Source organism: Schistocerca cancellata, chromosome 5 (assembly GCF_023864275.1).
Source record: "Schistocerca cancellata isolate TAMUIC-IGC-003103 chromosome 5, iqSchCanc2.1, whole genome shotgun sequence".
NCBI classification, from domain to species: Eukaryota; Metazoa; Arthropoda; class Insecta; order Orthoptera; family Acrididae; genus Schistocerca; species Schistocerca cancellata.
Genome location: NC_064630.1, coordinates 301,294,618 through 301,321,411, shown reverse-complemented (window position 1 = coordinate 301,321,411; position 26,794 = coordinate 301,294,618). Strand labels below are relative to the sequence as shown.

Here is a 26,794-nt window from a genome sequence, read left to right as displayed (position 1 = left end):
AGTATTGTGTAAATGAAACTCTTAACAGTAGAAAGTCCAGGTTGGAATAGCAACAATTATGGAAAAGACTGACTGATACTCACTGTAAAGATGACACTGAATAGCAGATGGGCACAACGAAAAGACTGTAGCATCCTTAGCTTTCATCCAAAACCTTCATCAGGAAAGAAAAACCACACACGCATTCACATAAGCAAGCACACCGCACACACAACTGCTATCTCTGGCTGCTCTGGTTCAACATAAAGCAAGAAACTGAGAATTCCTACAAGTTCAAAAGAAAATTAAAAATGTTTCTACAAATTATCTCAATATCTACATTCTGAGACTGCAAATTTCTGTTACCTACAAGGCAAGTAGATGGTTTGGCTATAAAGCTGTTTTACAAGTAATAACATACTACAAGTAGGACTCAGTATTTATGGCAGTAGAAACAATTTTCCTGAAAACTATCAATGTAATTGAGTAAATATTAAGTTACTAACCACAGCCAAACTTCAGCTAAATTATAAAATGAAGGAGGCAGCAGCTTTGTCCAGAGTAGCAACTTCCTTACTAATTTACTCCATCAAACTTAGATCGCACAAGCATTAACAGCATTAAGCAGTGCAGTGATAGTTTATTGTTAATGCAGCAGATGGATTAACTTTCTATGACCTCTCTGTCTCTTGAAAATGTATGTCTTCACACATTCCCCATCTCTGAAAGTCTTCCTACTTGATCTATGGAACATGAATAAATGAAGGAATGAATTTTTAACTTTTATTACACTGGAATATTACACGGGATGTAACCTGTCCACACAATCAAGAACAACAGTTGTTTTCATCAGGATACAACATTATTTAACACGTAGTTTGCCTGCTGTGCTTATATAAGGAACAATCAAATGAAAGCAAGACAGATGGGGGAAAAGTAAGTAAAGTGTTTATTATTTCAAAAGTAATCACCATAACTGTTAATATACACTCCTGGAAATTGAAATAAGAACACCGTGAATTCATTGTCCTAGGAAGGGGACACTTTATTGACACATTCCTGGGGTCAGATACATCACATGATCACACTGACAGAACCACAGGCACATAGACACAGGCAACAGAGCATGCACAATGTCGGCACTAGTACAGTGTATATCCACCTTTCGCAGCAATACAGGCTGCTATTCTCCCATGGAGACGATCGTAGAGATGCTGGATGTAGTCCTGAGGAACGGCTTGCCATGCCATTTCCACCTGGCGCCTCAGTTGGACCAGCGTTCGTGCTGGAAGTGCAGACCGCGTGAGACGACGCTTCATCCAGTCCCAAACATGCTCAATGGGGGACAGATCCGGAGATCTTGCTGGCCAGGGTAGTTGACTTACACCTTCTAGAGCACCTTGGGTGGCACGGGATACATGCGGACGTGCATTGTCCTGGTGGAACAGCAAGTTCCCTTGCCGATCTAGGAATGGTAGAACGATGACGGTTTGGATGTACCGTGCACTATTCAGTGTCCCCTCGACGATCACCAGTGGTGTACAGCCAGTGTAGGAGATCGCTCCCCACACCATGATGCCGGGTGTTGGACCTGTGTGCCTCAGTCGTATGCAGTCCTGATTGTGGCGCTCACCTGCACGGCGCCAAACACGCATACGACCATCATTGGCACCAAGGCAGAAGCGACTCTCATCGCTGAAGACGACACGTCTCCATTCGTCCCTCCATTCACGCCTGTCGCGACACCACTGGAGGCGGGCTGCACGATGTTGGAGCGTGAGCGGAAGACGGCCTAACGGTGTGCGGGACCATAGCCCAGCTTCATGGAGACGGTTGCGAATGGTCCTCGCCGATACCCCAGGAGCAACAGTGTCCCTAATTTGCTGGGAAGTGGCAGTGCGGTCCCCTACGGCACTGCGTAGGATCCTACGGTCTTGGCGTGCATCCGACCACTGGCGACAACATCGTTGTACTGTGGAGACCTCACGCCCCACGTGTTGAGCAATTCGGTGGTACGTCCACCCGGCCTCCCGCATGCCCACTATACGCCCTCGCTCAAAGTCCGTCAACTGCACATACGGTTCACGTCCACGCTGTCGCGGCATGCTACCAGTGTTAAAGACTGCGATGGAGCTCCGTATGCCATGGCAAACTGGCTGACACTGACGGCGGCGGTGCACAAATGCTGTGCAGCTAGCGCCATTCGACGGCCAACACCGCAGTTCCTGGTGTGTCCGCTGTGCCGTGCGTGTGATCATTGCTTGTACAGCCCTCTCGCAGTGTCCGGAGCAAGTATGGTGGGTCTGACACACCGGTGTCAATGTGTTCTTTTTTCCATTTCCAGGAGTGTATTTATCCCAAGGTGAGACAAAACAGTGAATGCTTTCATGGAAAAATATTTGTGGTTGCCTACAGAACCAGGATTGTACTGAGGCATGCACCTCTCCATCCGAAGCAAATCAATGACCATCAACGTCTTTCTTTAGGAGTCCAAAAATATAGAAATCGCACAGGGAGAAATCAGGGCAGTATGGGGGATGTGTAAGGGCTTACCATATTCATCACCCATCGAACCTACACAACATTCTGTTCTATTCCTATACCAGTCCCACTCCCACTTCCTGTGGTAAACTCAGGTGCACGACTTACCCAATCAATCCACCCAGCACTTCCTACTCCAGTCTTGTCAACAGAGCCATCTGTGAAAGCAGCAATGTATTATATCAACTGTAATGCAACAACTGCAGCCTTTTTGATAGCCAACCAGTTATCCACCGCAATGTGTGGCCACCATCAAACTGGGGCCAAGAACAGAGTTGACTACCCAGTCGCTCAACATGCAGCTGAACACAACATGGAGCTGAGCACAACATGTTCAATTTCAATGGCTGCTTCACAACACCGGCCATGTGGATCCTTCCCGCCACTACTAACTTTTCGGAACTACACAGATGGGAGCTTTCCTTGCAATGCATCCTTTGCTCCCATAACCCTTCTGGTCTCAGTCTCCATTAACTTATTGGCTCATTGTTTAATGATATGTAACAAAGACTAACAGAAAATATAACTTAAATGGTTAAATAACTTGAATGTGTTTTACTGAAATTGATGAATATTAAATTCCAGTGTTGTTAAATTTTATTTAAAGCAATATTGCACGAAAAGAAGTCTGAGGTCACAGTCATAAGATCATCATTAGAGTTTACATTTCATATAAGTGAATTCCACAATTATACAAAAAAGAAATAGCATCACTGCAAGAATGAAAATTCAGTGTGATGCAGGTGTTTTGATAAGTAAACATTCCTTTAACCATTCTAATGCATATCAATGGCACAGTTTTGGCATGGAATGTTCTACAAGAGGGATTTACTACGTGGGCACAATATAACTGAAGGTACCAACCAGAAAAAAACTGAAGAATAGCATTTAAGGAAAATGACAAAAAACTGTTGCTGTTGTCGTGTTGATGATGATGATGATGATGATGATGATGATAAAATACCAGAATGTGTTATCTGTCCAAATCATGACATACATATGAATATAGTAAAAACACAGAGAAGAAACAAGCAAAATTTCCAATTATACATAGAGTTATAAGTAGTTCTCTGAAAAACAAACCATGCAAGGAGTAAGAACTGAAATTTTATGTGTCATGGGTTAAAAATTATTAACTGGTTGCTTATCATTTGGCATGGTTGGCTGGAAGACACCGAGGGAAAATTCAGTCATCTAATTGAAGTGATTTTTCTTTCTTTCACAATATCTGAAAGTTGTGTGTCAAACATATTTGTTGAGTGTAAGTTATGTTTTGGCAGATACCAAAGATGAAGATATATAACACCATCATCTGCCCAGTAATACTGCATGGTTCCGAAAGCTGGACACTTGCCAAGAAAGAAAGAAAGAGAAACTGAATGTTTTCAAAAGAGACAAGATGAGAAAAACTGGGGACCTGTGGTGGAGAATGACATATGGAGAGTTCAAAAGAACACTGAAACTTATCAGTTCATTATCATCTAGAAATTAAAAAGTAGGAGATTGCAATGGGCTGGGCTTGTGGCTAGAATCGAAACCAACAGAATTCCTAAGAAGGCATTTGAGGGCACTCTCCAAGCAACAAGACCATTGGGCCAACCTCACACAAGGTGGATAGATGACATGGAGAAGGATGTTGCAGCATCAGGAATCGCCACAGGGTGGAGAGAGACAGCGAGAGATAGAAGAAGATGGAAGCAGATCACTGATGCAGCATATGGCCAACAGGACTTGTGACCATTGAAAAAAATTGGAAGAAGAAGAAGAAGAAGAAGAAGAAGAAGGATGTAGTTGACAGCAAAGTGTGTGTGAAGTGTGTTGTCATGTCCACGTTGTTTGATAATGAGAGAGCAGAGGGTGAATCCCAACACCAGCATCAAAGTAGCCTTTAGAGCGAAAGTCCCCCAAGTGACAGATGGGACACCATCAACAATGTCACATTCCCTAAATTCATGAGACTGTGCAGCAATGCTTGGAACTTAATCCAGGATATTGGTGCAAAGTCTAATTCCAGGAACTTTACTCCACCACCTCTCCTTTCTTTGCCAGCAAAATAATGGTGGCAAAAATTTCTTCCACCATCAGGATGCAAAATACGTTATCTGCGAGTTAAATGCCATCACATAGGCGTGAATTACCAATATCAGCTATGGAGGCAGTAGAAACCAGATTTCTCAAAGTACTGGAAAGGTGCAGAAGATTAGACAGCATTACAATTTATAATATTATGAATCTATAAATTAGAGCTCAGCAGTCTCCCTGACTGCTATGTAGAGGATCCAGCTTCAATTACTGGAACAGTCAGGCATTTTCCTTGGTGGAAGGACATAAATGTGCTGTTGATGAACATGCCATTAAACTCATGTGTGAAAGAATTCCAAAAGTGTTCTCAGTTATAATTCTAAAAGTTTGTGGTTGAAGAATAATTATAGCAAGATTAATTTAACAGCATAAAAAGTAGTACAGAAGATAATCACTTTTCTATGTTATACCTGTAAATAACAGGACAGCTCTTATTCTTGTGGCTTCCATGAAAAATATTTAAATTGGTTCAAGTCGTATCTCAAAAATAGGAAACAGAGGGTAGTCATACAACATAAGGGTGAGAAAGCTTGCTCTAGTTGGAAGGAAATACAAGCAGGTGTACCCCAGGGGTCCATACTAGGACCATTACTATTTCTATATTATATAAATGACATGCCCGGTAAGGTGACTTCAGATACGATTCTGTATACAGATGACTCAACAGCAGTAGTCTGCTGTAAAAACACTGAGGAATTAGCACAAAAAACAAAGCAGACTCTTCAAGAACCAGAAAATTGGATAAATAATAATGCTATGAAATCAAAACTTAACAAAAACACAAATTGTACACTTCAGGACCAAACAAACTGTTGAATATTTAACGTAGTTAAGTTATAAAGGCAGAGAACTGATAACTGCAGAATCATTCAAATTTCTGGGAGTGACCATAAACAAAACCTTGTCATGGACTGATCATGTGGATTGCTTACTGAAGCAGTTAATTAGTTCTGTCTAGGCAATGAGGGTTCTGAATAAAGTAACTGGCTTAGCTATTAGGAAAATTGTGTATCATGCATATTTTCTATCAGTTGTAAGATATGGCATAATGTTTTGGGGAGCTGAGAAAGGAAGCCTCCTCAGAGTGTTCAAGCTACAGAAAAAAATTATCAGAGCTATGAGTGGAACAAACAATAGACAATCATGTAAACCTTTATTTGCAGGCCTTGACTTACTGACAATTTCTTCCACATTTACACACAAAACACTTCTCTCTGAGTTAAAAAGACCACATCTTTTTGAGGGAAGTTCATTTACACACGCTTATGAAGCAAGTCACAAATAAGATTACATGTTACCTTGTCACAGACTAACATTATTTGATAATACTCCATATTACGTGGCTTTGAAGTTTAGCAATAAGATCCGTTCAAAGCTGAAGGACTGCAAGCTACCACCAGTGCAAACACTGAAAAATATTTAAAAAGCAAATCGTACTACAGTGTGGATGATTTTTTAAATATGGAGGACAAGTAGATGGTATTACTTTTGTCTTTTTTCCTGTTTTTCCTACATTATGTTATGTGTGTATGCTTATGTTCCCTTTTAATGTTCTTTTTATATGTGTCACTTATAAACTATGTATAGTGTCAACCATGTATCTAAATATCTAGATGTAAATATATGTACTACTTTTATGAAAGTGTGTGGTCTTTGAAGTATGTCCATATTTATGAATTACAGGAACAAACATGAAAAATACTTTAAAAGATTGGTAAAAATTTTAAGAAAAAGGAATGTAATTATCTTTTTATGTTGTAATGTGCTTCTGGGAGCATCCATATGCTTTATTTAAATGTATCTCGTTTTAGATACACTTAGGTAGGCATCGAATCATTCATTGACAAGTCACCAATGTTTCAGTCAAATGATTGTACATAACATGTCATGTGACAATAAAGAGTCTATTCTAGTCTATCTCCCTGAAAAGTATTAACAAAAGTAACAGACACAGTATATGATGTGAGTGACATAATTCATCAGAACCTCTTGTGATCCTCTCCACAAGACATACCAGTTAACAGAAGACCAACATAGGTAGCTGAGCTTTTGATTTGCAATGTGACCAATATTTTTAGCTAACAAGCAAACGTGTTAACAAGATGACTGGTAAACAGTGAAATGCAAATTTCTTAATTTCACAGGCTGTTCTGGAAAAACTAATGGCACAACTATTGTCAAAATTTTCTTAATTTTCACAGAATCTGTTTATACCAAAATGCATCTTTATTGCTATTGGGTGCAGCTTTTTATCACACACAAAAGTATGAAATGTTTTCAATTTTATGTAGCATTTAGATACGTGTATAAAGCAATGCAGACTCACAAATGGAATTGAGACAACTGAAGGAAGCTTCTGTGACTTGACACTAACTGAAACCTTCAACAACAAAACTGCAACCTTTCAACCTAACCTAAAACTTGGGCAACATTACAGCTCAGTAGTACACCACAACTACTATTACACGTTCACATTCGTCGGTTTCCATAACTCACAACCAAACTGGTCACCTTTCAAACGAACATACTTCGGCTTACGTTACAACTAGTCTGACGTCACAATGTATACTCCAAAACACAATATACAAGCAAAAAATATTGTGAATGTTTTGTTCTCTTTATGTTTGAACACACATGATGTCACAGCCACATCGTCACTATATCGAGGGGGGTTCAGTTGACCCAGCTTGACATAAAGAATAGTATCTAACTGTACACGTAAGCTATCAACCAAATAGTTGAGAAGCAAAATAAATACATAAAAATGGTACAAACCTGTTCTTGAACACTGTGAGATGTATCCTCTGAAATATCTGCAAGAGTTTTCACCTTTTTAATATATCGATTTTGCACATCTTTCACATTATCACGGCATCTGATAAAAAGAACTTTTGCATTTTTTGCAAGAGTTTCTCTGTATTCCTTTGTTACCCTGAAAATAAAAACTGTGTTTTGTTCTACCATAACAAGCATACATTTTATCTACAACAAAAAAGGAAAAGGATTGTAATTTCCTGTAACGAGTTTTGATGCATATTTTAAAATGTTAACAACTTATAGAACACTACTCTTAGATGCAGAACAACTTAAGTCACATGGCAAAGGTAAAAACCTCAAGTACAAAATATGAAATCCAATAGTCATCACAATCTTATGCCATATATTTATTATCAGCTCTTTTCATTAATCTTGAATCCACAGGACAAGGAAGGCTTTGCAGCACAGAGTCTTTACCAACATTAACAATGAAGAGCCCAAGAAACTGGTACACCTACCTAATATTGTGTAGGGCCCCCGCAAACATACAGAAGTGCCCCGACATGACACGGTATGGACTTGACTAATGTCGTAAATAGTGATGGAAGGAACTGACACCACGCATCCTGCAGGGCTGTCCATAAATCCGTAAGAGTACGAGGGGGGTGGAGATCTCTTCTGAACAGCACGTTGCAAAGCATCCCAGATATGCTCAATACTGTTCATGTCCGGGGAGTTTGGAGGCCAGTGGGAGTGTTTAAGCTCAGAAGTATGTTCCTGGAGCCATTCTGTAGCAATTCTGGATGTGTGGGGTGTTGCATTGTTCTGCTGGAATTGCTCAAGTCCGTCGGAATGTATAATGGACATGAATGGATGCAGGTGATCAGACAGGATGCTTACATGCATGTCACCTGTCAGAGTCATATTTAGACATATCAGGGCTCCCATATCACTCCAACTGCACATGCCCCACACCATTACATAGCCTCCACCAGCTTGAACAGTCCCCTGCTGACATGCAGGGTTCATCGATTCATGAGATTGTTTCCATACCCATACACGTCCACGTCCATCTGCTCGATACAATCTGAAATGAGACTCACTCAACCAGGTAAAAAATTTCCAGTCATCATAGTCCATTGTCGGTGTTGAAGGGCCCAGGAGAGCTGTAAAGCTTTGTGTCATGTAATCATCAAGGTACATGAGTGGACCTTCAGCTCCAAAAGCCCATATTGATGATGTTTCGTTGAATGGTTTGCACGCTGAAACTTGATGATGGCCCAGCTCTGAAATTTGCAGGAAATTGCAGAAGGGTTGCACTTCTGTCACACTGAACGATTCTCTTCGTCATCGATGGTCCCGTTCTTGCAGGATCTTTTTTCGGCCACGACAATGTTGGAGATTTGATTTTTTACCGGACTCCTGATTTTCACAGTACACTCGTGAAATGGTCAAACGTAAAATCCCCACTTCACTGCTACCTCGGAGATGCTGTGTTCCATCACTCGTACGTCGACTTTAACACCAAGTTCAAACTCACTTAAATATTGATAACCTGCTACTGTAGCAGCAGTAACTGATCTAACAACTGTGCCAGACACTTGTTATCTTATATAGGTGTTGCCGACCACGTGCCATATTCTGCCTGTAGTTGAATACACATGCCAATACCAGTTTCTTTGGCACTTAGTGTATAATCAAACTTGCAAAGCACAGTAGTGGCTACTGTGTCACTGGGGAATTGTGTACTTCATTTGTTGTCCTGTATATTGAGTTATGAGGCAGTAATGACTGCATTTGTTGACTCTGCATACCTCTCTTAATTTGACTATTGGTTGGTGTTCCCATTCCCATAGATCCCATTTCTTTTGTTACTTTACATAACCCTGCTCTAATGATCAAAAGTTGTTCGATGCTACGCAGAAAGTATATTTTTGCCCCCTCCCCCCAAACCACAATTCCTAGCCCCTTTCTCGCCAGATATCCCCTCCTCTCTCTCTCTCTCTCTCTCTCTCTCTCTCTCTCTCTCTCTCTCTCTCCCCCCCCCCCCCCCCCTATCCAATAATCGGTGTTTTAACAATGTCTCATTAGTCATCCCCTCATTTCTACAGTACAGTTCCTATGGCATCACAAACAGTATTCAATAGAAATTCTGTCCACAGATTTTGTATTTTTGTTGGTAATGTAACCGATTGTGACACAAGAAATAAGAGATCACTTCCAAATTCACCCCTACAAATTTCCATGTAACGTGGACACAAACATTACAAACATTAAATGTTTAAAAATAACTTCAACTGCTGACATGAGGTCAAACATACATACTCTAAACGGGTTCAGTTGGTAATTGGCAAGACAAAGGGCTCAATTTCTGAACTTTTTGAACTTAATAAATAAAAGACCATGAGTATCTTCTTCCCTTGCCTATATGCATGTGAGTTTTCATGCAGAAAGCCAGTATGATCAATAATTGGAGCTATTTTTGACAGCCTTTCTGTTATGGAAGCAATGTAACAGTCATAGTATCAACAACGATGGAAAGAACAATTCAAAGTGGCAGACACAGTTTCCACAAAAATTCTCATCATGTAACTTAAAAATTTACAATTCATTCATCATGCAGATGATGGCACTGAACTACATACCCTAATTTGTCCAAAAACTTTTGATACAGCAGGCAGAATCCTTTATTAACTGAACAGCAACATCCTAAAGTCTCCTGTGCATTCTCATAATCAACTAATGAAGTCACTGTACTAGGCTCACACCATGAAATAAAAAAATAAATAAATAAATAAAAAACAAATGATGCTAAGTTCTTACACTGGAACAGGAATGTACAGCGTTGTTCCATCTTGCTGTGGATTGAGATTCATCCCTGACTTCTGTATTGACTGAAGCACTGACGGAATGGCCTGAGGAAATGTTGAAACATCAATAATTACAGTTTTTGGGTTCTTCCTGATAACTTGTGCAAGTTCCTGCAATGTGAAATCCTTTCCTTCGAATCGTACTTTGAGTGACTCAATTGAACCTGGAATATTAACGTGAAATCATAGATATTAAACAGTTCAACTGAAACTATTCCTCGAGTTTGAACAAAGTAGAATTAATTTGACACTTGGTAACATAAATTATTCAAAATATTTAATACACAAATTTGCTATGAGAGTTATAAAATAATGGCCCTTTACTTACCTCCAGGAGAAAAATTCCAGGATTGCCAATAAACACATTGAAAATAAACGGAACTATTCCCAGCTTTCGGAACTATTAATTGCTTTGTCAGGGAGGTTGAGATAGGTTGGGGAAGGTTAGAAAGAAGGAAAGATCACTCAGACCCCAGGATGGAATAGACCTCTCTGCAACAAGGACAATAGGAAATAAAGATGACAGGACAGGTATCTTGAAGATAAGTACCGCCCAGCTATTCTGTCTCTTTGTAATTTCCCAGAATATTTTATATATTTGACAGAACTAGTTTCACTACTATTCTGCATTTTTTATAGGGTGCTTGACAATTAAAATGAATAGCAAGTACTGTAATGAGACAGGGACTTTCATGCATCAATCAGTTTACAAATGTGCCTTATACAATCACTTACACCTATGAGTGTGACACCACTCGGTCTCTACTTTCCTTGCGTTTTCACCTCTATTGCAAAATGTTATGCCCCTCTAGCACTTTAAGATGACAGAGAGAAGGTGAGTGGCAGCACAACAACCATGTCACCCATACATCGTATTCTATAGATCCTATCATAAAGCAGAACATTTACCAATGCAGAACAAGTCAAGCTCCATATTAAAATAGTGAAGCAACTGTCAGAAACTGCATTAGCAATAATGTATCGTTAAACCCCTATAGATTACCTGCACCTAGTAAAGTAAATATGGCCAAATTATAGGAAAGCTGCTGCCTACTCAGTTATAATCAATAGTTGCAGATTGTCTACTGTTAGTGGCTTAGTATCTCCAAGGCTACAGTGATGTTCATCATATAAGAACAGTAATCTACATACCATAAGGATAGTGACTCATTTACAATGAGCATTATTGTCTGAGTCAGCAGCTTCTAATGGTTTTTGATGACAAGAATGTGTGAAGTTGGATTCCAACCTTCCCACTTCTCTTATACAAGTCGACTTACTTGGTGCATACACCTGATCTTCTTCTCTGGATAGCCAGCTTCTGGGATCTCTATCACCTTCTTTTCCAAAGAATGACGCTAGTCACAGGAACCTTAAAGACTCTCTTATCACTTGCGAAATAATTTGGTACTCGAAGAATACTTTTCAATGACTATTGGCACATTTGAGCTTCATAAGAACAAAATTCACACTTTGCACATAAACATTTAACTTCTCGTAAGTAACTCGTATCATCTCAATTTAGAAACAGATTTAAGTCCATTTAGAAAAGAGCTGGCTTACAACCATGTCTCATCTACAAACATATCATAAAATATGTCTTGCCTCCAGCAAGTCCAAGACATGAATTAACTGGAAGTCTAACCTAATTTCTTCATTTTTTCTTAACAATCATCACAGTCACTAAACCAGCAGAGAATAGCACAGGCTCTTCTCTACACATACGCTGAAACTCTATGGATCATACAGCAGGTACTTGTCGGCTGCCGTTTGACCGCCGCATCCACATTTTGCTCATGACTTTTTTTAGACCTGCACACACAAACATGCAATGCGCAGTAGGCCAGATTCGTCTCTCTCACACTTATATTAAAAATACCGTGGGTTCGAGACGGAGGAAGGCCAAGTGGTTCTAGAATTTACGTGGAAATTCTCAAAGCACTACAAGTTCTGCAAGGACTTAACTTTTGGAAAACACAAGTAAGAGTGAGGTGGGTCTGTAATTAGGAACAAATTTTCTCATATTTCTTTCTATAGACATGTGTCACCTGTAAGTCTGTCAGGAAGTATCCTTTGAGTCACTGACTTATCGCAAACAATGCGAATCTTCTACAGAGCAAAATGTTTTAATCCATGTGGTATATGCTTTTCAGCAAGAAACTGATGTGACTGAACCTAATTCTTTTGTATAATTTCTGTACTATCACATACAGCAAGCTAACTTCGTCTATCCTTCATGGAATCTGAATATCTGTCACAACAGTACATTAGACAGCATTCTGGATAATTTATTTACTGCTTCCAGTAACAAGCTGAAGCTCCTGAATACGTGAGGGAAGATGTCATTGACATTTTAGATCTACAACCGTAAACATTGACTAGTAGTTGAATCCAATTATAATCTGTTTGATATGGCATACAGAAAAACACACTACCAAAACTGATCAGAAGAAACTTTTCTACAGCTTTCTTCTACTTTATTTTGGAACATGTAGTTTGTGAACTAAAGGGTTTCAACTTTTTAAAAGGCTAGGTTCTCTGATGCACATTTTCCACTCAATATTTCAAAATGCACAGAGCACAATACAGAGCAGAGACAGCTCAAATGTCAAGATTTTAATATTAAATTGATAAAGCACTAGCACCAATGTCCCTGAATTTACTGTCCTTCAGGGAAATTGTCACGTTCAAATTATACTGAGAACCAAGTGCTAATGAAACGTGAATTAAAAAGCTCAGAAATATTTACAAGGAATGGAACATATGTGGAAATGACAGTTTAGATATCATACGAGGGATAGTGTTCATAGCAGTCAACAAAACTATTGCACGTGTCAAAAGTTTAAATTGAGTTTGGCTGTGAAGTCATCCTGGCATAACCACCCTATATGAGCTCATATTCATAATCCAATTTGTTTTTATCAGCCAGCCAGTTCCTTTGTAACAGTTGTAGAATTATTCAAAGAATGTCCACATTCAATAGGAAAGACATGCCCTGATCACGCAATATTAATTGGAGGCAACATTCACCTACTGAATATACTGGGATGTCTATGGATTTGATGGATGTGGCATGGACAGATATTCTTAGATAAAAATTCTGAACACTTTTTTTGAAAACTGTCTTTCACAACTACTGGGATAAACCACACACAAAACATTTTAGACCTTGTAGCTACAAACAGGCCTGAACTTATCGACACTGTTAGCGCAGAGACTAGTGATCATGATCTCACCATAGCAACCATGATTACTAAAGTTAATACAGCCATCACAAACTCCAGGAGAGTTTCTATGCTGGAGAGAGCAGATAAGAAGTTGTTAGCATCCTACTTAGGCACTGAATAGATCTCTTTTCGTTCCAGTATGACGGGCTTCGAAGAACTGTGGTTAAAATTTAACCTGATTGTTGCTTTAGAGAAGTATATGCTGAGCAAGTGTATTAAGAACAGTAAAGAACCATGGCAGCTTAAAGACAAAATTTGGAATATGCTGAGAAAACAGGGATTGGTGGACTGTCAGTTCAATAAAGAATGTAGAAATGTCGACATGCAAAATTTAGCAAATATTTTTGCGTCTACAAAAAGATCGATATATGAAGCATACAATAACTTCCACTGTAATTTGTTAGTGAAACATCTTTCTGAGAATCCCAAGGAAAATATCATCATTTGATCGCCACACAAACTCCTGCATGGAAGACACAGAAATCCCTGGCATTGAAAAGCAGCTGAAAGAGTTGAAAACAAGTCAACTAGTCCAGATGGAATCCCAATTTGGTTTTACAGACACTGGCTGTTTATACATTACAGACAGACTCTTCAACATTGGCCCCTTCCTAAGACTGTATTTATCACGAAATTCTCACCCAGTGGAAAGTCGCAAGTGACTGGAAAAAAGTGCAAGTGGCCATCACATATAAGAAGGGAAAAAGAAAGGACTTACAAAATTAATAAGCCATACCTTTAACATTGGATTCCTACAGAATTCTTGAGCATATTTTAAGTTGGAATACAACAAATTTTCTTGAGAAAGAAAAGTTTCTACCTAGAAACCAACACGGATTTAGAGAGTGTTGCTCATGCGAAACTCAGCTTGCCCTTATCTAGCACAATATCCTATGAACCATACATGAACTGAAACAGGTAGATTTCTTATTCATAGATTTTCAGATCGTGTTTGACACAGTGCAACACTGCAGACTTTTTGCAAAGATCCTAGCATGCAGAATAAGTTCTCAGATATGTGAGTAGCACAAACACTTTTTAAGTAATAGAACCCAAAGTGTCATCCTGGGCAGTGAGTGTTCTCCGGAAACAGAAGGATCATCAGGAGCGCCCCAAGGACATGACATAGGACTGTTCTTGTTCTCTATAAACATAAACAACATGTCAGATCTACATCTATACTCTGCAAACCACTGTGAACTGCACAGCAGAGCGTAAATCCCATTGTACCAGTTATTAGGGTTTCTTCCCGTACCATTCATGTATGGATCATGGGAAGAACGAGTGTTTGAGTGCCTCTGTGTGTGCTGTAATTATTCTAATCTTATCCTCACAGTCCTTATGTGAATGATATGTAGGGGGTTGTACTATGTTCCTGCAGTCATCACTTAAAATCAGTTCTTGAAACTTTGTTAGTAGACTTTCTTGGGATAGTTTACATCTATCTTTAAGAGTTGCCAGTTTAGTTTCTTCAGTATCTCCCTGACACTCTCCCATGGATTAAACAACGTGTGACCATTCATGCTGCCCTTCTCTGTATATATTCCATATCCCCTGTTGGTCCGATTCAGTGTGGGTCCCACACACTTAAGCAATATTCTAGACCTGGTCGCAAGAGTGATTTTTATGCAATCTCCTTTGTAGACTGATTGCAATTCCCAGTACTCTACCACTAAAACAAAGTCTACCACCTGCTTTCCATGACTCAGCCTATGTGATCATTCCATTTCATATGGCCACATTGTGTTACACCCACATATTTGTATGAGTTGGCCAATTCCAACAGACTTATTGACATTATAGTCATAGGATACTACAGTTTTCCTCTTTATGAAGTGCAGAATTTTACATTTTTGAACATTAAAGCAAGCTGCCAACCTTTCACCATTTTGAAACTTATCAAGATGTGAGTGAATATTTAGGCAGTTTCATTCGGATAGTACATCATTATAGACAACTGCATCATCTGCAAAAAGTCACAGGTTATTATTAATATTATCTGGATGGTCATTAATATACAACATGAACAGCACGGGTCCCAACATACTTTCCTGGGCACACCCAAAATTACTTCTACATCTGACAATGATTCTCCATCCAAGATGACATGCTGCGTCCTCCCTGTGGAAAAGTCCTCAATCAGGTCACAAATTTCACTTGATCCCCCATAAGATTGTACTTTTGATAATAAGCATTTGTTTGGTACTGACTCAAATTCTTTTTGGAAATCAGGATATACTGCATCCACCTGCCTGCCTTGATCCAAAGCTTTTAATGTGTCGTGTGAGAAAAGTAGGAGGTGAATTTCACATGACTGATGTTTTCAGAATCCATGTTGGTTGTCACAGAGGAGGTCATTCTGTTTGAGATACCTCATTATGTTTGAGCTCAGAATATGTTCTAACATTCTACAACAAATTGATGTCAAGGATACTGGAGGGTAGTTTTGTGGACCACTTCTACCACACTTCTTGCAGACACATGTTCCAAGAACTGCGCACTATTTTTTGTTGAAGAGATCTACAAGTTCAAGAGATCTACAATAGATTATGTTTAGATGAGAGGCTAATTCAACTGCAAGTTTGGAATAAAATCTGATTTCCAAAAAGAATTTCTAATTGACCCTAGAGCTTTGTTCAGTTTTAACCGTTTCAGCTGTTTCTCAACATCACTAACATTAATACTGATTTTACTCATCTTTGCAGTGGTACAAGGACTAAATTGGGGCATTTCTCCTGGTTTTCATTTGCAGAGAAACATTTGAAAAAGAGTTAAGCATTTCAGCTTTTGCTTTGCTATCCTCAACTTCAGTTTCTGTCTCATTTACTAGGGACTGGACACTAACTTTGGTGCCATTAACAGTCTTCACATACCACCAGAATTTCTTTGGGTTTTGTGAAAGATCATTTGACAATATTCTGCTACGATAGTCACTTAAGGCTTCATGCATTACTCTCTTGACAGTCAAATATATTTCATTCAGCATCTCTCTATCTATAGCCCTATGCTTTGTTTTACACCTATTATGCAGTAATCACTGTTTCCGTAGAAGTTTCTTTTCAGTGACTGTACACCACAGAGGGTTCCTCGCATTATGAACTGTTCTACTGCGTACATGTCTATCCAGTGCATGGTCAATTATTCTTTTAAACTTGAGCCATAGTTCTTCTACATTCTCCTGCCCTATGCTCCCTATTGAGCTATGACACTACTGATATTTTATCTACTTTACTGAGCATATATATCTTTCTCCTTGTTTTAGTTGTCCTTTGTACTCCAGTAATCATTGTTGCCACAGCTGCATCATGGTCACTGATACCAATTTCAATGTGGATATCGTCAAAGATATCAGGTCTATTTGTCGCAATTAGATCCAATTTACTTCCATCAAGAGTAGGTTGCGAATTATCTGCTCTAGGTAGTTTTCAGAGAAGGGGTTGGGTTGTTTGGGGGAAGAGACCAAACTGCGAGGACATTGGTCTCATCGGATTAGGGAAGGACGGGGAAGGAAGCCGGCCGTGCCCTTTCAAAGGAACCATCCCGCCATTTGCCTGGGGCAATTTAGGGAAATCACGGAAAACCTAAATCAGGTTGGCCGGACGTGGGATTGAACCATCGTCCTCCCGAATCCGAGTCCAGTGTGATAACCACTGCGCCACCTCGCTCAATATTTCAGAGAAGGAATTCAGTAAAGTTTCATAGGATGTCTTATCACACCCATCACTAACAAAACTGTAATTTCCCCAACTGATTGTTGGAGGATTAAAGTCTCCACTGGTGATTACAGTATGACTGGGGAACCGCATAAGTGAACTGAGGTTTCCTCAAAAGTTTTCAGTTACATCAGGAGATGAGTCTGGTGGGCAAAAGAATGGTCAAATTATCATTTCCTGCCCACCCTCATACTGAGTCTTGAACAAACAATCTCACATGAAGCTTCAATTTCTATCTTGATGGATCTGAGTTTTTTGTCTACTGTGACAAATACACCACCTCCAATTCCTATTTGCCTATCCCTTCAATATACCCTTAAGGTTTCCCCAAAAATCTCATTGCTATCAATTTCAGGCTTTGACCAGCTTTCTGTACCAGGGATATGACCATTCACCATTTGTTTGAACTGATGATGATTAATAGTGCCCGCTCTTTTGCATTTGCCTCCTCTTGGCACCGGACAAAATGGATGAAGTGAGTCCCTGTGGCTCAATTTCAAAGAAAGACAGCACCTCAAATTTGTTGGTTTGGGGATTGATACAGCAACATGGTCCCCATCCATCTACCATCGAAATGCCACTCACAGTCGAGTAGATAAGTAATGACAGATCCAACATTTTCTGCAGAGGAGGCAGGATAGTACTTGAGGAATCTTTGGTACTGGTACACAACTTCAGGAACTCTTCCAACAAACAACACACAGCAGCTGCCAATCATCTGACACTAGTCATGGTGATTTCCAGCTCCTTACAAATGTCAACCAACTCATTCTGTGTTCAAGAACAGCATTCATAGTACGGCTGCATTTTAGCTGGCGCAATGTACTACAGGACAGTGAACAAATAACTTTAAGTCCACTGATTACCTTTGAATCTGTTAAGCTAAAAAACTGCTAATTCCCTTTAAGAATTTAAGCAAATACACAAAATGAGAATTCTATTAGGGCAACAGAAAAAAATTACTAGTTTCCTAAAACTTTTTGAGAGTAATTATAAATATTAGCAAACTCAATAAAAGTACATAATATATAGGGCTTCTCCTCTTTAGGGGGAAAGTTAGACTTAATACAATATGTTGTTTAGAATATCTGCTACAGTAACTAAATCATGCACACTGATTTACAACAAATTTGATTATGCAGAAGACAATGGTAGCTTCTGAAAATTCTCAAAAATGCATGTTTATCTGTGTTGATACACAATGAAATTCAGAAGTGATCTATTGTTTGGCATAAATGAGAACCACAAATGCTGCCTTGCTATAAAATACATTACGTATCCAAAACACTTGTACCAGAAACTTAAAAAATATAGTTTTGTAGATAGGGTGCGCAGCAATCTGGACCTGTTTTCTGATGATACTGTAGTGTACAGAAAAGTATCATTGTATCATCGTTAGTTACTGTAGGAAGACACAGGATAACTTGGACATAACTTTTGTTTTGTGTGATGAATGGCAGCTTGCTCTAAATGTGGTAAAATGTAAGGTAATCCAGGTGAGCACAAAAAACTATCCAGTAATGTTTGAATATATTATTAGTGGTGTGTTGCTTGAGGAGGAAGGAACTTAAGGGTGCTCAACAGCGAGATTACCAGCAACGCTGCTCGACACAGTCACGATGATTAAATATCTAGTGGTAACACTGCAAACATCATGAAATGGAATGAGCACATAACATCAGTTGTACGGTTGGTGGACGGTCAAATTTGGTTCACTGGAGTAATTCTAGGGAAATATTGTTCTTCTGTAAGAGCCCATGTACAGAACACTTATACAGCCCATTCCTGAGTACTGCTTGAGTGTTTGGGACCCCCATCAGGTCAGATTAGAGAAAGACATGGAAGCGATTCAAAGGCCTGCTACTAGATTTGTTACTGGTAGCTTAGGCCAAATTGTAAGAATTACAGAAATGTTCTGTGAACTCAAATGGGAATTCGCATGGGAAAAAAGACATTCTTTTTGTGAAACAGTACTGAGAAAGTTTAGAGAACCAGTATTTGTGATACACTGCAGAACAATCCCTCTGCCACTATAATACATCTTGTGTAGATACACAAAAGTCAAGATAAGGGAAATCAGGGCTCATGTGCTAGCATACAGTCATTTTTCTCTCACTCCATTTGCGAGTAAAACAGGACAGGGAATGACTACAATGTACCCTCTGCCATTCACAGTATGGTGGCTTGTGGAATATATATGTAGCTGTGTGAATGTGGGCCAGTAAAAGGGTAAGTTGTGTGTAGGTTCAGACGGTTAAGGGTAAAACTGTTGGTAGAGAACATGGGCATTGAGAAATAAGACACTGGGTTAAATAGTAAGGGAAGCTGCAAGTAACATTAAGAATACACACACAACTATCAAAAGTTTTATAATAATTATAAGAGTAGTTGCAAAGGATAAAGCTAACTGACATGAAAGATATGCCTGCAGTACAGATGAAGTTCCAATGGGAAACTATGAATAGATGAAGAGAAGGGATGGATCAGACAGTGTTTGATTCTAAACAAATGGCAAGTAAACTTACTAGAATCTAAGAAGATTAGAAACACAAGAACACGAATCAATGTACACACTATATTGTGAAACATGCCCTTAATTACTTTTTGAAAATAATTAATGGTTAACTGTTGCTTTATTACTAATACCAAAGAACATCTCAGCATCACAAAATATTTTCCCCCTTTTTTTTATGGAGTCATCAAACCTACCAGCTTTTACACAAATCAGACATAATATTAGTACCACAATTACACTTGGAATACAAATGTTTAAAAAATACAGCATCTTATGTGTACTTTATATATTTATTACAGTTCATATTCAAGTGCTTCAAACCGATTCATAAAACAGGCTGAATCATGTAATAAATAAGAATTTCCATCTAAAATTCTTTGAAGGACTGTAATGATAATATTATGAAAAGGAAAGATTGCTACTTACCGTATAGTGGAGATTTCAAGTTGCACACAGGCACAACAAAAAGACTGCTAAATAAGCAAGCTCTTGGTTACAGGGCCTCCTTCTGGATTGGACACACACACACACACACACACACACACACACACACACACATGACCACTGTCTCTAGCTGCCAAGGCCAGAGTATCCGGCCAGACAATCTGGCCTCGGCTGCCAAAGACAGTGGTCATGTGTGTGGGTGGTCTTTGGCAGCGAAGGCCAGACTGTCTGGCCAGATAATCTGGCCTTGGCAGCTAGAGACTGTCGTCATGTGTGTGTGTGTGTGTGTGTGTGTGTGTGTGTGTGTGTGTGTGTGTGTGTGTGTAAATCACTACACTTATTTGCTCCATTTTTCTGGCCATTAAAAAGTGTATCAAATATATTGTTAAAATTTATGCCTTACAAACATAAGTATTCAAGTTTTATGAACACTTCATAGCAATATCCTCTATGACCTACTCGATAAATCTCATTGCCCTTATCTGCAATGGAAATATTCAGATTAAGTGTATTTCTGATGCAAAGCCCCATAATGGAATCCCACAGTAAGCAGAGGATACATTGTCTCATAATATACAGTTACCATTATTAATTTTTGATTAGAGACTATCTTTGACAGCTGATTAAGAAAGTACAAGCTACACACAAAATTAAGGTATGATCCTTCAGTTCCTCCTGGCATATTTATTGACCGAACAGTCCCCAAGTGTACTGTAGGCTCATGTGTCCAACAGACACAATATTTCAGTGATAAGACATGTTGCCATTATCAAGTATGTTGACAAACTGAGCTCCTGAGGGCTTTGTTCAGCTGTCTTATATCCCCTCTGCCAACAAGCCGTTCCCTCTGTGGTCTGCACTTGCAGCCACATGTCAACGGTTGCAGAGATACTAGCATCAGCATCTGTAGTAGCATTGATGTAGGTGCTCTGTCCACTCTGATCACCAGATCGTTTTGTTTGTTGACAGTCTTCTTAATTAAGCTCAGTGCTGGTTCCCAACCCTTGCTAAGATTATAGCCACACACTCAGTCGATGAGATCATTCCTGGTGCAAATGTCTATGGCCTCTCTAAAGACGCCATCCCATTATTTAGAAAAAGAAAAAAAAAGAAAGAAAGAAAGGAATAACATTGCTGTGGGCAGAGCTTGTATAGTATGCATTTCTGCCACTAGGCATCTATAGCGCAACTCATTGCCAGTTCAGGCCTGCATTGTTGACCTGACTTGTTCTGTTCATCTGCAATGATTGTTTCATTTTTCATGATGGTAAGTTTAAGTGAACAACGCGCAGCTGTGAAATTTTGTTTTCTACTCGGTGAAAACGCTCCTGAAACTGTTTTAACAATGAAAACAGCTTACCAAGATGACACTATGGGAAAAAGTCAAGTATAGAAGTGGTTTGTTCCATTTAAAAATGGTGACACATCGACTGATGACAAACCTCATTCTTGACATCCGTCAACTGCATGAATTTGTGAAAATATTGAAAAAATTTGAGAGCTTAAGCTCAAAGACAATTGATCAACTGTCAGAGATTAGTGCATCTTGGAGCTCAAGTCAGTGAAGAATTTTAATGGAAGATTTGGGCAGACAGGAGATTGGTTCTTCCATCACAACAACATACCTGCACACACAGTCCTATCTCTGTTAGACAGTTTTTGGCTAAAAATGACATGGTTCCATTGCCCCATGCAACTTACTTGCCTGACCTGGGTCCGTGGAACTTTTTCTTATTTCCACACACGAAAAGGGGCATGAAAGGACACCGATTTCACAACATTTTTGAAGTCAAGAAAGAAACGAGAGAGAAGCTGTCAGCCATTTCTAAAGATGACTTCAAAAAAACATTTTGAACAGTGGAAGCACTGGTGGGACAAATGTATTAGTAGTAATAGAGAGTCTTTTGAAGGACATAAGGAAGGAAAAAATCAAGGGAGATAGATCACCTATGTTTGAATTAAATAAAAATTTTCAGAAATTAGCTACAAGAGATAAAAATATATTCTTTAATAAACAGTGCAAGGAAGTTGAAGATAGTAACGGAATGGGGAAGACAAGAGATCTTTATAAGAAAATTAGAGAAATTAAAGGAAAATTCCAACAAAACTAGTGGGCATGATGAAATACCAGCAGAATTGTTTAAAGTCACTGGAAAGGATGCAGTGAAAGTGCTGCACTCAATATGTCAAAAAACATGGATCATGCAGCAGTGGCCAGAAGACTGGAAAATATCAGTATTCATCCCCATTCCAAAGAAGATAAGTTCTAAAGAATGCTCAGATTACCAAACAATAGCACTTATTTCACATGCTAGCAAAGTTATGTTGAAAATCTTACAAAACAGACTTCGACAATATCTAGATCGAGTGCTACCAGAAGAACAAGCTGGATTTAGGAAAGGAAGAGGAACTAGAGATCAAATTGCTAACATTCGCTGGATTATGGAAAAAGCAAGAGAATTCCAGAGAGATGTGTACCTCTGCTTTATTGACTACGCCAAAGCCTTTGATTGCGTTGATCACAACATATTCAAAGCCTGAGAAAGGCTGAATGTGAAGAAAACGAAAATTATGGCAACTACACCTACCAATTCGTGGGATATAGCAGGAGAAACCATGGAGGTAGTGACCACATTCAGTTATCTCGGTTCCCAGATCTCTGATGAAGATGACTGCAGCCATGAAATCCGGAGACGCCTATTGCTTGTAGACAGGTGATATCAAACCTTGACAAGGTTATAAGGTCCAGAGATATAACACTAGCAACAAAGATCCATATTGTGAGGGCTATGGTCTTTCCAGTATTGATGTATGGATGTGAGACCTGGACCATTAGAAAGGCTGAATGGCGAAGAATTGACTCCTTTGAATTGTGGTGTTGGAGAAAACTTCTTAGAGTTCCACAGACTGCAAAGAGCACCAACAGATCAATATTGGATCAAATAAAACCAGATTTCTCCCTGGAAGGTGTAATGTTAAAACAAAAGCTGACCTACTTTGGACACACAATGCGAAGGCATGCCTCGCTGGAAAAAACCTTAATGCTGAGGAAGATTGAAGGAACTAGAAGAAGAGGACGTCAGAGGATGAGATGGGTCGATGGCATCACAGAAGAAATGGGTTCTAACCTGGAAGGTCTACAGGAGAAAGTGCAAGACGGGAAAAAGTGGCGTGATTTGGTTCATCAGGCCACGAAGAGTCGGAACCGACTAAACGAATAGAGAGAGAGAGAGAGAGAGAGAGAGAGAGAGAGAGAGAGAAGGCTATTTTGCAAAAAAAAAAAAATTGAAAATATATAGCTTTTGAAAAATAATTATGATTTTTTGACACCCCCTCGTAAACCATACCACGATTCGCAGACAAACAGTGTTCTGCAACAACTGCCTTGTCAGGATACATCAGTCGAGTGTGTCTCTGATGTTCTTGGCAATTATCTTCAACAGTTCATACTGTCTGTCGAATTCATGTCTTTCCATACTGACATGAATCTGGTATATGCTCATCTTCCACAAACCTGAGATCATCTTTGATCCTACAAAATAATGCTCATGTTTTATTGGCCGGGCAAAAGACAGTTTTATTGGGTGATATTTCAACATGCATTCAATTTTTTTCCAATAATTCTCCAGTGTGTGATATAAAGGCAGTAGGCACCTCTTCCTCCATGACTTCTTCCATCTCCATAGGTTGTACTGTTGTGGTGGGACACAGTGTGCGCCTAATTTTTCATTCTGGGTACCCGTTTTTCCAAAATACTGTTCTGAGGTGTTCCAGTTCCTGGAGCAGAACCTCTGCATCTGATTGGTGTGTGCACCGTGTACTAGTATTTTTAGTACCCCATCTCTCTGCAAAGGTTGTTGGTAACCATCTGCATGTAAATACAGATCAGTGCGCATTTTCTCCCAATACATGCCGTGACCCAGGGTGCCATCAGCTCTTCTCTTGACTATAATGTCCAGGAATTGTTATCTTCCTTCTGCTTCGGTATCCATAGTGAATTTAATGTTGGGATGTATGGAGTTCAAATGTGTAAGGAAGTCAAGGAGTTTGTCCATTCCATGGAGCCAGATGACGAAATATGTCACACACATAACAGAAAGAACAACAGGTAACTGTAAATTCAGGTTGTGTACATGAATCTTCGATGGGTAAACCACCTTAATTTTAACTGAAATTGTATTGGTCAGAAATTACCCACTTTGGTGTGATGAGAATTTAACGCATTAAATATTAATAACTGGGACTCACTAATATTCACCTTCAGGCCCTCATCAATTAAGCATTTAGTTATCTACATTATAAAAATTACTTAAAAACGATTCCTTAAATGAAACAAGAATACATGTTGCTAAGTTAAATTACATAACATCAAAGTCATATTGTGAAAAAAAAAAAAAATAAATAAATAAATAAAAACTATGTTACCTGTTGTTGAACGAAGAGAGAGATTCTTAATATATTCATCCTTCAGAGTATCTACTGCTTTCTTCATCTGAGCTTTCATACTTTCAACATCTACAATTTCTCCCAACATGGTCTCATTAATTTCAATCTTTTTCTTTCCTAGAAATATATTTGTAGCATATTTGATTCATCCAGTATAACAGATGAATACAGAAGGTACCTTCAATTAGTAAGCAAAGACTGGTAATTAGAAATATATGGGAAATGAGGAAGGAAATTTCTTAGTAGTATATTCAAGGCAATATTATTTTTACTGGGCAAAAATGTTAATTAAATAAGTCTATGTATAGTTTCCGACTCAAAATACATATGAAATAAAATGACACACATGCTCAAGAATGTTCTTTTAATTAAAATCATAATTTTTCATTCTATCCCATTTAATTTTTTTTTTGTTTAATACACAAAAATTCTTCATTCTTCATAAAAATAATTATAAATATTTCTCTTTCTTTTCAAACACAGCAGCAATTAAATTTTAAACTTTAATCTTTGCCAGAGACAGGTATAAAAGTTATGTAAAGTTCTGCACACTTCTAATATAACACTTTTCTCTCTCTACTTTGCAAAGTATATGTTACATGATACATAATTCAAAAAGACTACTGAAGCAGTAGACCATTTGCAAATGTTACATTATATGAGCATAAATTGCAGAATGAACATTGAAATTTTGTCACCTTTCTTCTCTTTCTTCTTGTCTTTTCCTTTAGCATAGCCTCTGAACGGCACAAAATTTATGCAACACAGAGGCAAGGAGTGGTTTTGTATCACTGGTATGCTGCAAAATCGCATAACTGGCCAATACGAGTTATATGCAGCTATTTGTTGTAACTTATGTGGCAAACTCAAAAATGATCCTAGACGTCTCCCATGGAAGAAGCCTGAAGCCAACATCATGCACGTCCACCTCATAACAGACAATCTGTAATCATAATATATGTTCTCACTATGTTTTAAAAAAACTGATAACATCTGACATAAAATACATTATGTACATACATCTCTACACATTCAAGCTTCAAAGGAGAGAAACAATAAAAAAAAAAAAAATCATCACTTAGTTTCACTACAGTTAAAAGCTACACTGGTTCTGTTTGAAAACAGTCTTCATACAATAAATTTTCTCCAAAGCAAAAACAAATCCTCCAAATGATTAGTATTAGATTTTAAAACATATCAAAACCTCGTTGAATGAGACACTAATTGCTGACATCTTCCCCATAATTAACACTGGTTTACCAAACACAAGAATGTGAAAACCAGCAACCCTGTTTCACTTGTTATAACAGTCTTAGTATTTCCAACACTGCTGTACCCATTTTAAAACACTGTAAGGTCGTAAGCTCTTGTTGTCACTCTTGTGTCATTCAGATGACACACTTTATTTTGCAAAGTGCACACAGATACAGTACACACATTGCCAAGACCTTATTAGTAATCATGTTCATATTTGGTCAACAATAAAGCATATTAGTAAAGTCAGCCAAACCAGTAATCCACACAAAACCAAGTTCTGTATGTGAGGATCACTGTTAAGCAGATGGCCACAGTCATTTAGAGAAACATTAGCACTGGACACAATGGAACCAGCCAGCTGTGGTCCTATTCTGCTCCTTTATTCAACCTGGCAGGTCACAGGTTCATGCAATATGTACTGACACAATGGTGAGAGCGGTGTTGCCATCAGTGCTGAGAAGTGCAAGATGGTGGCTTTGACAGTTGCAGTGTGTGGCGTCGACAAGTATGACTGACAATCTCCATAATTGTAAGTTCTTTGACTCTGTTAGCCTAACAGCCACGCCATCTTGCTTGTGCAGTTCCCTGTAAGAATTGAATGTGGACGTCTGTAATGAAACACACTGAGTCTTACAGAAATGAGTGTGTTTCCTTGGACTACAACACAACCAAAATCACACAGTAGTGACCCTGAGTAAGAATTTGCGCGCTGTTTCCTTGTATTGCAAGTATTTTCGTGTCTACCGCACTGGCATTGTTTATGCCTTCATTCATTCCACTTGGTCACGTATCCTGCAGCACAGCATGTGAATATCGAAGCTCCTGCACCTAAAACGGGATATTTCATCACTTCATCACCACCTGGATTCTACAACACGTTTCCTGCAGGTTCGTCGCCTTAAGACTTTCGCCACTTGACAAAGCAACATGTGACTGCAGACTCGGGCTTTGCCTCTCCAGCGA

At 38.9% G+C, this 26,794-nt stretch overlaps 1 protein-coding gene across 3 annotated transcripts in view; it reads right to left on the bottom strand.

Annotated features, from left to right (window-relative positions):
- LOC126188131 (ribosome-recycling factor, mitochondrial) overlaps positions 1-26,794 on the bottom strand; it is a 57,188-nt gene that overhangs the window by 9,746 nt on the left and 20,648 nt on the right. The window contains exons 2-5 of one of the 3 annotated variants that reach the window (XM_049929612.1): positions 25,273-25,517; positions 24,554-24,752; positions 10,183-10,393; positions 7,378-7,534 (exon numbers count right to left, since the gene is read on the bottom strand). In XM_049929612.1, the coding sequence (XP_049785569.1) occupies positions 7,378-7,534; positions 10,183-10,393; positions 24,554-24,662 (477 nt within the window). In that variant the 5' untranslated portion in view covers positions 24,663-24,752; positions 25,273-25,517. The remainder of the gene's footprint in view (positions 1-7,377; positions 7,535-10,182; positions 10,394-24,553; positions 24,753-25,272; positions 25,518-26,794) is intronic. The other 2 variants (XM_049929609.1, XM_049929611.1) reach the window with 2 other exon arrangements.